The 13,535-nt window shown below is 44.1% G+C and overlaps 1 protein-coding gene across 15 annotated transcripts in view; it reads left to right on the top strand.

The window, feature by feature from the left end:
- The window catches only part of lili (LMBR1-like protein), a 362,867-nt gene that overhangs the window by 122,017 nt on the left and 227,315 nt on the right, over window positions 1-13,535 (top strand). For 14 of the 15 annotated variants that reach the window (XR_011513797.1, XR_011513798.1, XM_070536776.1 and 11 more), the window contains 2 exons: window positions 5,943-6,069; window positions 9,726-9,794. The exons of the other annotated variant lie outside the window; for it this stretch is intronic. Coding sequence is in view for 12 of the 14 variants with exons in the window: in XM_070536776.1 (XP_070392877.1) it covers window positions 5,943-6,069; window positions 9,726-9,794 (196 nt within the window). In the remaining 2 variants the exon portion in view is untranslated. The remainder of the gene's footprint in view (window positions 1-5,942; window positions 6,070-9,725; window positions 9,795-13,535) is intronic. 15 annotated transcript variants of the gene reach the window in all.

Here is a 13,535-nt window from a genome sequence, read left to right as displayed (position 1 = left end):
ATCAGTAAGCATGCATTGCAGTTGGTCCACTGAGTTACTAAGAAAGGCAATATCATCAGCGAATCGCAAGATACTAAGGTATTCTCCATTAACTCTTATCTCTAGGTCTCTGAATACCTCCTGTAAACATGCTGTCAATAGCATTGGAGAGATCGTATCTCCCTGCCTGACGCCTTTCTTTAATGGGATTTTGTTGCTTTCTTTATGGAGGACTACGGTGGCTGTGGAGCCGCTATAGATATCTTTCAGTATTTTTACATAGGGCTAGTCTACACCCTGATTCCGCAATACCTCCATGACTGCTGAGGTTGTGATTGAATCAAACACTTTCTCGTAATCATTGAAAGCTCTATGTAAGGGTTGGTTATATTCCGCACATTTCTCTATCACCTGATTGATAGCGCGAATACGGTCTATTGTTGAGTAGCCTTTACGAAATCCTGCCTGGTCCTTTGGTTGACAGAAGGCCAAAGTGTTCCTGATTCTATTTATGATTACCTTACTAAATACTTTGTAGGCAATGGACAGTAAGCTGATCGGTTTATAATTTTTCAAGTCTTTGCCGTCCCCTTTCTTATAGATTACGATTATGTTAGCGTTCTTCCAAGATTCCGGTACGCTCGAGGTCAGGAGGCATTGCGTGTACAGGTTGGCCAGTTTCTCTAGAACAATCTGCCCACCATCCTTCAACAAATCTGCTGTTACCTGATCCTCCCCAGCTGCCTTCCCCCTTTGCATAGCTCCCAAGGCTTTCTTTACTTCTTCCGGCGTTACTTGTGGGATTTCGAATTCCTCTAGACTATTCTCTCTTCCATCCTCGTCGTGGGTTCTATTGGTACTGTATTAATCTCTATAGAACTCTTCGGCCACTTGAACTATGCCATTCATATTAGTAATGGTATTGCTGGCTTTGTCTCTTAACGCAACGCATACATCTGATTCTTGCCTATTCCTCGTTTCATCTTCACTGCTTTTAGGCTTCCTCCATTCCTAAGAGCACGTTCAATTCTATCCATATTATACTTCCTTATATCAGTTGTCTTGCGCTTGTTGATTAACTTGGAAAGTTCTGCCAGTTCTATTCTAGCTGTAGGGTTAGAGGCTTTCATACATTGGCGTTTCTTGATCAGATCTTTCGTCTCCTGCGATAGTGTACTGGTATCCTGTCTAACGGAGTTACCACCGACTTCTATTGCACACTCCATAATGATGCCCATAAGATTGTTGTTCATATCTTCAACACTAAGGTCCTCTTCCTGAGTTAAAGCCGAATACCTGTTCTGGAGCTTGATCCGGAATTCCTCATTTTTCCCCCTTACTGCTACCTCATTGATCGGCTTCTTATGCACCAGTTTCTTTTATTCCCTCCTCAAGTCTAGGCTTATTCGAGTTCTGACCATCCTATGGTCACTGCAGCGCGCATTGCTGAGCAGGTCCACATCTTGTACGATGCCAGGGTTAGCGCAAAATATAAAATCTATTTCACTTCTAGCCTCGCCATTAGGGCTCCTCCACGTCGACTTTTGGCTATCCCGCTTGCGAAAGAAGGTATTCATTATCCGCATATTATTCTGTTCTGCAAAGTCTACTAATAACTCTCCCCAGCTATTCCTAGTGCCTATGCCACATTCTCCCGCAGACTTGTCTCCAGCCTGCTTCTTGCCTACATTGGCATTGAAGTCGCCCATCAGTATGGTGCATTTTGTTTTGACTTTACCCATCGTCGATTCCACGTCTTCATAGAAGCTTTCGACTTCCTGGTCATCATGACTGGATGTAGGGGTGTAGACCTGTACAACCTTCATTTTGTACCTCTTATTAAGTTTCACAACAAGACCTGCCACCCTCTCGTTAATGCTATAGAATTCCTGTATGTTACCAGCTATATCCTTATTAATCAGGAATTCGACTCCAAGTTCTCGTCTCTGCGCTAAGCCCCAGTAGCACAGGACGTGCCCACTTTTTAACACTCTATATGCTTCATTTGTCCTCCTGACTTCACTGAGCCCTATTATATCCCATTTACTGCCATCTAATTCCTCCAATAGCATTGCTAGACTCGCCTCACTAGATAATGTTCTAGCGGTAAACATTGCCAGGTTCAGATTCCAATGGCAGCCTGTCTGGATCCAGGGATTCTTACCACCCTCTGCTGCGTCGCAGGTCTGACCACTGCCATGGTGAGTTGCTTCGCAGCTGAAGGGGACTGAGTACCGGCGTTTGATTATTGTATTCATATAGGAGGTTGTGGCGAAGTGCTGCCCCAGGGTGGCCATTCCTGCTCTGGTGAGGGAATGTCTTACTGGTTCTGGTCACCGGGATCGGGCCAGACTCCAGGCCTGTTTATGCAATTTTATCAACATGCAGATTTTAAAAAGAAAATCTGTTGAAGATTGCGCTGCACCGGGATTCGATCCACGGTCTTCTTGCACTCGAGGCGCATGTTCTACCTCTACGCCACCGCTGCACTATCCGTCTCTTGTGGAACCCCGTTAATGATAACCGGAATGCGCATAGGCGCCGGCCCAGCTGCCTGAAGTGCCCAAAGGTCGTACACTTCTGGCATTTCACTTGCTCCGGATGCCCCAAGCACTTCATCCATGGTGTTCACGTGCCTCGAATCAGCGCACCGCGCCTTTCTGTTTACTAACTCACTATCACTTTTGCACAGACTTGCCAGATGCCCTTGCTGCCCGTATTTTTAGCAGACTGAGTTGGTGTGTTGGCTGTGGCGCGCTTGATGGGCGCCGGCGCAGCTGAAACACCTACGTTCGCAACGCCTAGGTTGTTCTATGTTTGTTGCCCCATGACAGTTCCGCTTATGTCGTGAGAAGAACTTGAAAGTTGCTACCACTTCCGACACCTTTGGTGCGAAGTGGTTGGTGAGGGCCTCAAAAATTGCCACTAAGTTCACTGCGGCAGGTTTGTCAGGGGCCAGTAGGCTTCGCAGCAAGGAATACATTGTGGCCCCACAACACCTTAGAAATACAGCGGTCTTTTTACCATCTGGCATGTTGTTCACAGTCAGGAACAGTTCCACCCGCTCTCGGTACTCGGTGCAGTCTGCAGCGTCCGCGTTACACTTATCTTTCCTATGACTGGCATGCTACCTGTGTTTGGGCGTAGGCGCACTGCCCACACAGGTCATGCACTCTGCTTTTTATTGTCCATTGCCCGCCCCCTCGTGGTGTCAGTTACCACAAACTTCCAAATCTTTTTCTAGGTATTTAGGATAACTTCAGGTTTGTTGTGAATGTTGTATCGGCGATGTGGCGATGGAATGCTTGTGGCAAGCAGGATGAATTGACATGAAGTTTAAGTAGCCTCCCATGTGCATAGGTTTTTGGAGATTTGGAAGCCATACATCTTGAACTTTCACGCAACAACTATCCTACTGCATTTGTGGCTTCAGTGCAGTGCCACCTATCTCACCTGTCTAGTGCTTCCTCTGCCACACTTGCTCCTTGTAAACATGCTGTGATATCTTGTGCTCCCTGTACTAGCAAGGCCCTAGCCCGTACACTTCATTCTTTTGATCTGCACGTTGCATATGTGCCAGCGAAAAAGCAGAAAGACGTGCTTGTAAATGTTAAAGACAAGCTTCCGAAAGAAAGGTACCCAGGTGTTGTATATAGTTACGCAAAAAAGAGGTGAGGCGTGCAGACAGGACACAAGAGTAGAGAAGTGGACAACACGAACGCCGTGTTTTTCGAAGCGAAAGATTTACTGGCCGCAAACTTACGATTTCGCCGTGTTGGTGCTCCGAGGAGGCACATGACCTCACAAAGCGCACCTCGCCGCGGATATTTCTCTCTCTCTCTTGCTCCCTAGTCACTACTGCGCATACGCCACTAGTAGCACTGTGCCACAGGTGTTCCGCCGCTGCGCCGTGCCGTACCTTTCTGCCGCCGCCATTTGGTATGACATCACCCCGTATTCTTCGTCGTTGCGCTCACCTTCCGCTCGCTTCGCCAGCTGCGTCGCATGCCTCATAACATGTCGGAGGATTGAAAATTAGAGCTCACGTGTGCCGCAGCCACAGTTGAGGCAGCAGTATGGACGGCGACAATTCTGATAAGCAGGAGAAGGCCTGGAATCGACATTGAAACGAGATGATTAAGAAATGAATTGCCCAGGAAACAGACGAACAGTGCGCCGAACGACTGGCTAAACGCCGCAACATAGCTAGACAACCAGACTCACCTGGACTTGCAATCAAGATTAACCAAGGCTAACCACGCTATGCCTTAGCTTTCGCTAAGTATATCCTGGCATAGCCCTGCTAAGGCACTGCCAATTTTCTTTTTAAGCATTTCGCATTTCACTACCTTTTGGCACGGACACCAGCAGCCAGACTTCATCGTTATAACCGATAATGCGGTATCGAGGCATTGAAGTAAGCAGGTGTTTTCACCATAGAAAACATAGAAAGGTTGACGGTGCAGCAGCTTCTCATTGTTATAACCAAAATATTGTTAAAACCGGTATTGTTATAAATGAGTTTGACTGTACTGTCACATTGACACCATACTACATGTGGAAATATCATAACACTGACAATCTTTGAAATTGAATTAAGACGTCATATTGTTACAGTGTAATTGAGCAATCTATTTCATTTATTATTTGCCTGAGTTAATACATGCTGCTTAAAGCAACGAGAGTCAGCTTTGAGGATCACTGCATATTAACGAGTAATTGTTTCATTGTCTCATCACACCCGATTTCACAGTACAGTTAAACCTCATTTTAACCAAGTTGGTAGAAGTGGCCCTTTACTTTATTATATCAGAACTTTGACTGAAATTCATCCTTTTTGCAATTAAGTACAGTCACCAACTAAATTTTTGTAATGTGAAAAGGGCTGGAAATTTTCCGATGTATCAAGCAATTGGAAAATACGAATATCAATTAGAAAAATGTCAATTTGGTGAACTTGAGAGTTGACAACCAAAGATACGGTTTCATGTCGTGTCGACGATATCTTTATATTGGTACTACAAAGCTAAGCCTGCAACACCTTTGTGTTCACTCCACTGTCACGGCTGATAGGGGTCTTGCCCAGCAATGGCAAGACCCCTATGCCCATGGCTGTTTCATTTTCTTGATTTCAACTAAGATGTCATTAACTCGCGTTTGTTCCCTCACCCAATCTGCCCTTTTTTTATCCCTTAACATTACACCCATCACTCTTCTTTCCATAGCTCGTTGCGTCGTCCGCAATTTAAGTAGAACCCTTTTTGTAAGCCTCCAGGTTTCTGCCCCTGAAACACGTCTGCAAGCTTCGTGTAAAGCATGTAAGGCTGACGGACATAGGATTTTCTTGTGCAAGCCAGTGAGAAGTACGTGGCGACATGCTTGTGGCGATCTTGCCTCAGCGTTTCTTCTAGATTTCTCAAGCTAACAGGCTGCTGTGGCAGTCTCCTTGCGTTTTTTTAAAAGCCCCTTTTGGGGCCACTAAAGTGCTGTCTCGACGGAGCTCACATATCGCTTGCCGCCCGTGACCCCTCTTTGAGGTTGTTATAGCAGTCTCATTTTTTAATGCCGACAGCCGCGGCTTGTTGCACGCGATCTGAGCACCCAGGAAGCAGTTAAATGAGTGAACATAATCAGCAGTCAGATGGGGGAAGGTGGTGAGGAGGGGAACTGGCCTCCCTGCCGTTATAGTTTTCTCATGTCAGCTCTGCCATCCCCCTATTTTGATTTTTGTCGTGCTACCCAGGTATAACAGTGAAATTTTTGTGGTACTTGAATATTGTTATAAGTGGGTTTGAGTGTACTTCTATTAATGTTGTTGCTGTCTTGTGTTTACTGACATGCAAGTTCTTGCGTTATTGCAGTTCCTGCAGTAGGAGTCTCATGTTATGCTTGCACGATAGCCACTTTAAAGGTCTGAATGAATGAAGGCCTGCGAGTAGCCAAATGCGGATGATCCTTTGCAGGGGCTGATTTCGCGCCTTTATGAGACCTTCCTTGTGCTCACCCTGGGGGCTGCCCTGCTCTTTGGCATGACCTTCCTGCTGTCAGCCATCTTGGACTATGGCCGGGCCAGCATCCACTCTTTCTTTGGTGCGTTGCCTCCACACAGAGCCAGTGCTGTACCCATTATATGTGCTCAAGTTAAGCACTGCCACCTGTATGCAGCCAGCAGAATAGTTTCTAGACAGGCTTGTTGGTACGATGACATAATATGGCAAACAATATCCGTGTCGTTTGTTCCCTTCATCTTTTGGCCCGTTTTTGCCATGTTTGCCATACTATGTCTTGCAGTCACAGTCACATGTCGAGGTTGCCTTTTGTTGCTGTCACTTTTCACTAGTGATATCTTGCTTTCTTCTATGTGCAAAACCTGCTCTTGTGGCTATTTCTTCCAAACGCAAGACTGATGGCTTGATCTTGAGTCAGGCATTCCCATTGGGGTGGAATGCAAGAACTAGCATTGAGTTCAGATATAAGAATCCCAAGAGGTCAAAATTAATTCTGACCCCCGTCATGAACCTCTCGTGTATCGGTGTCTCGGCGTCTCATTGCACTGCTGTGCACTGCTCATTGCACTGCTGTGATTGCACTGCTGTGACATCATATGAGTTTAGCTGCCAGCACAGAAAGCCCATTGTTATGACACTGTGCACAAAGTAGGCACGTGCAAGTTCAGTAAAATAAGATTTTGAGTACAGTAGAACCTTGTCCATACGTTTTAGAAAAAAGCACGAGAAGTTCTAACTGGATAAATGTATGCTCCGAATGGACTCAAATAATTAGCAGGCTCAACTGTAGTTGACATCAACGCAACGCAAATGGTTGCCGCATGAGACGCCAAGCTGCTGAGGCCCGAGACGCATGCAGTTTTTGTGGCTTCGGCATGCTTACGTTGACGCTCCTCGTATTCAGCATGTGTCAGCAGCCTCTAAGTGCGGCACTTTGATAGTAAGTTTTGAGTGCTCGGCGCGAATCATTGTGGCACGAGACGCCGATGCTTGTCGAGCTGGTGAGGCCAAAATGTTCTGAGATGCGCATCATCATTATTGTAGTGTGTGGTGTTTCCAAAAGTAAATTTAGCCACTGGACTTCGCCAGAATACAATTCCGCCCGAGCAAAAACTTGGCGCTCACTTCGGGCTGCCTGCAACAGGGAACGGTGCCTTGTTTGGATTATTACCTTTTAAAAGCATACAGTAACCTTCCAATCTTCCTCCACGCATGCTGTGACACAGATAGATTAAGAAGCTTATCGCAATAAGGCTGGTGGCAATAGTTTTGAATGTGGTGTGCAATGACCCATAAGGAGATTTGCTGGTACCAAAATTGGAAACGGAGTGTACGCTGCCATTTTCATGTGACTTGGGTGGGTGAGTACTGCAGGGAAACTGAGTGGCTATGTTCTCAATCGCTTGCGCCTTTTCTTGTATACAGGGGATATAGTGGCCAGAAGACGAGTCATATGTTTGCAGTTTGAGTTTGTACTAGAGGTTACTGCTGAAAGTGTTTTCCGGGAACGTTTCAATCGGCAAAAAAGAAGTGCAACTGTATCGGGTCATTTTTTGTGTTCTCGATCGCGAATGTTGGTGCTTGGAAATCGAACGAAACATGATTGTATCAAGGAGGTTCTGCTGTATATACTATGCAAAGAAGTAACTTCTTTATTTGATATTCATTCCAGTAGAGGGCTAATCGCTGAATAATATTAACTCGTTGCTTCAAAGTTACTTTGACATCTCTTGGAACTCACTAGTCTTACAATGCATCAAAAAAAAAAAGCTGGTTTTTAATTTTAAATTCTTTTCAGTGGCAAAATGGTCACTGAAAAACAGAGCAATGAGATTAAATGTTGCTTTATTGGGTGCATACAATCATCAATTTAAAGAACCCACATTACTTAAGCAGTGTGCAGAAAAAAAAAAGAAGAAAACAGATAAGGACGGGCAGCGGATGGAATCGGAAGGAAGGTCATCCTAGTCTGTTGCTGTTTAAACAAAGAACGAGGCTAAAACAGTCAGATTGTGCATGCCAAGTGTTACCCGTGAATTGCTTGACCATTGTGGATTTTTGTCCTAACTACAGATATTGCAGTGCTGCACATAGGCTTTTCTCAAAATATTTTTTCTGAAAGGGAAAATTTACATGCACACTTATCATGTGTACTGGGCAAGGGAACAAGAGTTCAGGATCGCAAGTCAGACTCTAGAGTCTGTGAAGAAGTAGGTACGTTTATCTAGGTCAACTAATCACAGGGAACCCCAACCATAAGAAGGAAATTCACAGAAGAATAAAAATGGGTTGGATTGCATACGCCAGATATTATGAGCTCCTGACTGGAAGCTTACTGTTATCACTGAAAAGGAAGGTATACAATCAGTGCATTTTACCAGTGCTGACATATGTGGCAGATACTTGGAGACTGACAAAGAAGCTTGAGAACAAGTTAAGGACTGCGTAAAGAGCGATGGAACGAAGGATGCTAGGCATAACTTTAAGAGACAGAAAGAGAGCCGTTTGGATCAGAGAGCAAACGGGTCTAGACGATATTCTAATTGACATTAAGAGAAAAAAATGGCACTGGCAAGGTCATGTAATGCGTAGATTAGGTAACTGTTGGGTGGCAGAATGGCTACCAAGAGAAGGGAAGCGCAGTAGAGGACGGCAGAAGACTAGGTGGTGCGACGAAGTTAGGGAATTTGTGGGTGCTAGTTGGAATCGGTTGGCGCAGGACAGGGGTAATTGGAGATTGCAGGGACAGGCCTTTGTCCTGTAGATGACATAAAATAGGCAGATGATGATGATGATGATAATATTGGTATTGTGTAGTGCTTTTCACCTTTGATGACAAATGTCGACTGTGTGATGCAAGAAAGTTATCAGTGTTTTTGGGTGCAATGCTGCACAACTTTGCCTGCAGAAACTATAAGGGTTTATCCTTCATATGTATTAGTGTTTATAGGCATCTTCAGTAAGGAACATTTCTTGAGAGGCCCTATTCCTTACAAAAGTCTGCCAAGTTACTGCTTTTTCCTGGCAGAACTATTGTTGATTAGTTTACTATAATGATTTCACTGCACTGTCCTAGAGCTGTACTTTACAGTAAAAATTTTCCTTGCAGCAATGCCTTGTAGGTTTGTTTAAAAAACAAAAAAAAATAAGAAAAACAAATCCACCAGGGTGCCAGTTTCGGTCCAAGTAGAAATATGACACAGCTCAGCTTCAACATGTTTGTAGCAGCAGACCTCATCACTGACAAGCATGTAGATCATGTGCATGAGCTAGACTTGACGGCCTTAGTAGTGGAGTACAGGTCCGCGTGCTGCCCTCTCAATCTAAAGATATTGGTTGGTGATTGTATTCGCCAGGAGCGACTTGAAATTGCACATTCTGGACATGTGTATGCATGTTGGCCAGTGGCTTATCTTGAACTGCAGCTGGCAAGCCTAAATGCTGATCTCGTGTGCTCACACTGAATGCACAGTTGTGTACCAGCAGTGATGCACTGTCTGTGTCATCGTCTTATCTGTGTGTGTGGGGCTGATTTTAATGTGTGCTTAACAAACCAGTCTTGGTTGAGGGAGCTAGGGGGTCAAAATTTGTAACTACCCACACTAATGTCTCTCATAACCCACCCATTTCGGCTTTTGCATTTGAAATGTTGCCGACCAGACTGGATTAGCCAGGTGCTTATGTAGCTGTGGCAGCTACATATTCATATTTCTGCTTTCATTTTGTGCCATTTTGCAGCCCTGTGGAGTGGATACCTGCCCTTCTTGTATTCATGCCTGTCATGTTTTGGAGTTGTGCTGTTGCTAAGTGAGTAGTCCTTCTCCCTTGCCTGCTGGTGGGCCACATGAGAGGATCTGGCAGCTGCAAATGTTGAGTTGATGGAACACGAATGTACAAAATCTGGGTGTGTGCTTCCTGATTGGACAAAACTGCACTGCCAGGGAAATGTTCAGAAGCCGTAAAAAGTTTGTGTCATATTTTTCAAAGAGATAATGCAAGTTGCTCAGAAGAATTATGACTTTGAAGAAGCATGTTGCGTTAATTTGTAATGAGGTTTTGAATGTTATGAGAGATTTGTTTTTCAAAAATTGGAGGACGCTTAAACTTTGCCTTTATTACCCTTGTTACAGTGGCAAAGATAACTGCAGTTACAATTAACCAGGTCTAACTGCATCAAACTGCAGTTATCGTGAGTCACGGTTCGCCAATGTTACACAGTGTACCGGCATCCTTGGTCAAAGCAACTAGCACCACCTTGGGTGAAATAAACAAACTGACTTTCCTGATCCTGACATCACGCTTTTGTTGGGATAAGGACGGCAGAATCGACTTGGCATCATTTGGCAGTAGTGGTCACGGCCAGAAACTGTGAACATCAAGAAAAACTTTCAGCTTGCTTTTGCAGGTTAGTGCCGCTGCTGGTCAAGCATTTATTCAATTTACCGTTTCTTCCGTGACTGCTGCTGCTCCAAGTGCTCGTATTATTCTTGTGCTTGCCACTATGCCTACTTGTGCGGAGCGCGCGAAACTAATTGATCAGTTAGAAGCCATGTTCAAGGGTCGATGGGACGAGGCAGTCGCTTATCTTGTAAAAAAGTGTTCGCTGAAGCTATCTACAGAACTAAACATTGTTGACTTGACATGTGAAATGGGTTTTCTGATAAAAAGTGCTGACATGCTCAACTCAATGGCTGAAGAAGCTCGAGCTCAAAATGCTACTTTGACTGCAGCTAACAAAGAACTAAAAATGTAGAATGAAGCACTCGGCCCTGTATTTTCAGTTGGTGAGTGTACACTTATTCAGCCATGTTCTTTCCTCGCCAGACAAGTTTTTGTCAGACCCTAGACTTCAGCAGTCGGCAAATGCCTGTCAGAACTTGAGCAGCGCTCAAGAATAAACAATGTGGAAATAAAGTGAGTAGCGTGTACACAGGGCGAGAACTGTCTTGCGATCATGAAAGCTGGCGGGGAAAAAATATGTTGTCCAATTTCTGACGACGACATCGATGTTGTTCACCACATCCCAACGAGGTCAGGAACGGGCAATAAGCACATTATTGCTCTGGTCTGCTCAAGGACAAAGAAGCAGGATCTTGTTTTTAAGGCACGAAAGGCTCGCCTAAATTCGAAAGATCTCAGCTTCGCAGGACCGAATCATGTTCCCATTTCTATTAATGATCACCTGACCAGAGAAAACAAAGTGCTGTTTGCAAAGGCTCAATCACTGAAAAGGGACAAAGGATGGCAATTTCTATGGACCGAGAACTGCCAAATAAAAGCAAGAAGTACGTGCAACAGTCGAGTCTTTCGTATCCTGTCCGAGGGTGATTTATCTGTCTTCCGGTAGCTGTGGGTGGGTCAAGGAACTAACCTATTTTGTTGCGTTCGATAATGTCATCTTATTTTTCAACTGAACAACCTAAACCTTTTTTTGGGAAGCCATGCCTATCTGTGATTCACTTTAATGCTCGAAGCCTAAAAAACACCATGATGAAATCTACAACTGTTTAGCATCTTTAGACCACACATTTTCTCTCATCTGCATTTCTGAAACTTGGCTTTCAGATGCAGATAATGATTTATTTGGTTTTCCCTCTTATGCCTTGGAATATTGCTACAGCCCTCATCAGAGCTACGGAGGTGTCGCTGTATTTATATTTCCAGATGTGGGTTACAAACGAAGACATATAATTTTCAGTTCCAAATTGTGAAGCTGTATGGATTGAACTGGAGGATGCGAGCCAGACCATTGTCGGTTGCCTTTATCGTTCACCTTCAACTTCAAAATCCACTTTTTGCAATGAACTGAACAATATACTTGGTAACTTGTCTTCAGAAAGGAATAATGTTGTGCTTCTTGGTGACATTAACATCAATCTTTTGGATGACTGCAGCTCTGCTACTACTGCCTACACTAACTGCCTTCATGGATTTGGCTTCGAATCATTGGTTTCCCTTCCAACTAGATGTAGTTTAGGGGCTTCGGCCACCTTAATAGATCACATATTTTCTAACCTTATGTGCCCTCCAGTTTGCGGTGTACTTGAAGTTAACATCACTGACCACTTTCCAGTCTTTTTTAAGTTTCCTTGTCAACTATATAAATCTTGTCATGAATTCTATAAAGCTGTGATTAATAAAGAAGACTTCATCACTCGTGTTGGTGAGCTAAATTAGTGTTCTCTGTTTTCAGAGTCAAATGCTGAATCTGCATTTAATGACTTTTCGGGGAACATAAAGAAATGTATTGCTAATTCTACAAGCTTTGTAAAATGCAGAACACATGTCCCAGCATTACAGAACCCTTGGCTAACTAATGGTCTTCTAACTAGCCTATGTAAAAAAGATAACCTGTACCGAAAAGTTGAACAACGCCCTTTTAACATTCGGCACAAAACTTGCTGTAAGATCTATTGTAACTTGCTAAACCGGCAGCTCAGGGTAACCAAAAGAAATTATTATGAATTCAGAATAGCCCAAGCCGGCACAGATTCAAAACGGCAGTGGAAAATAATAAATTCCTTTTTGAACCGACTCCATCGAGCTAAACCATTAAGCAAGCTTCATTCATCAGACGCCACGTATCAACAAGCAGAAGAAATTGTGAGCACATTTAATGAGTTTTACTGTGACCATTCCTCTGATCATACCACTTATACTCAACTATCATTTCAGCGATGCTTACAATCATTGTACTTATTTCCAACTGGCCCAGATGAAATAATCAATGTCGTCGTCGTCGTCATCATCATCATCATCATCATCATCATCATCATCATCAGCCTGGTTACGCCCACTGCAGGGCAAAGGCCTCTGCCATACTTCTCCAACTACCCCGATCATATACTACTAATTGTGGCCATGTTGTCCCTGCAAACTTCTTAATCTCATCTGCCCACCTAACTTCCTGCCGCCCCCTGCTACGCTTCCCTTCCCTTGGAATCCAGTTCGTAACCCTTAATGACCACCGTTTATCTTCTCTCCTCATTACATGTCCTACCCATATCCATTTCTTTTTCTTGATTTCAACTAAGATGTCATTAACTCGCATTTGTTCCCTCACCCAATCTGCTCTTTTCTTATTCCTTAATGTTACACCTATCATTCTTCTTTCCATAGCTTGTTGTGTCGTTCTCAATTTAAGTAGAACCCTTTTTGTAAGCCTCCAGGTTTCTGCCCCGTAGGTAAGTACTGGTAAGACACAGCTGTTATACGCTTTTCTCTTGAGGGATAATGACAACCTGCTGTTCATGATCTGAGAATGCCTACCAAACGCACGCCAGCCCATTCTTATTCTTCTGATTATTTCCATCTCATGATCCGGATCCGCCTTCACTACCTGCCCTAAGTAGATGTATTCCCTTACCACTTCCAGTGCCTCGCTACCTATTGTAAATTGCTGTTCTCTTTAAACATTACTTTAGTTTTCTGCAGGCTGACGATATAGAAACTATTAGCCTAAAAATTTCTTGTTGGGGACAATCTTTCCTGTTGTTTGCCGTTTATCGAGCACCCGGTTCACCGCTTCAATTCATGAGTGATTTGCGT

The sequence above is a fragment of the Dermacentor albipictus genome, chromosome 4 (assembly GCF_038994185.2).
Source record: "Dermacentor albipictus isolate Rhodes 1998 colony chromosome 4, USDA_Dalb.pri_finalv2, whole genome shotgun sequence".
NCBI classification, from domain to species: Eukaryota; Metazoa; Arthropoda; class Arachnida; order Ixodida; family Ixodidae; genus Dermacentor; species Dermacentor albipictus.
This window is presented reverse-complemented; position numbering and strand designations above follow the sequence as displayed.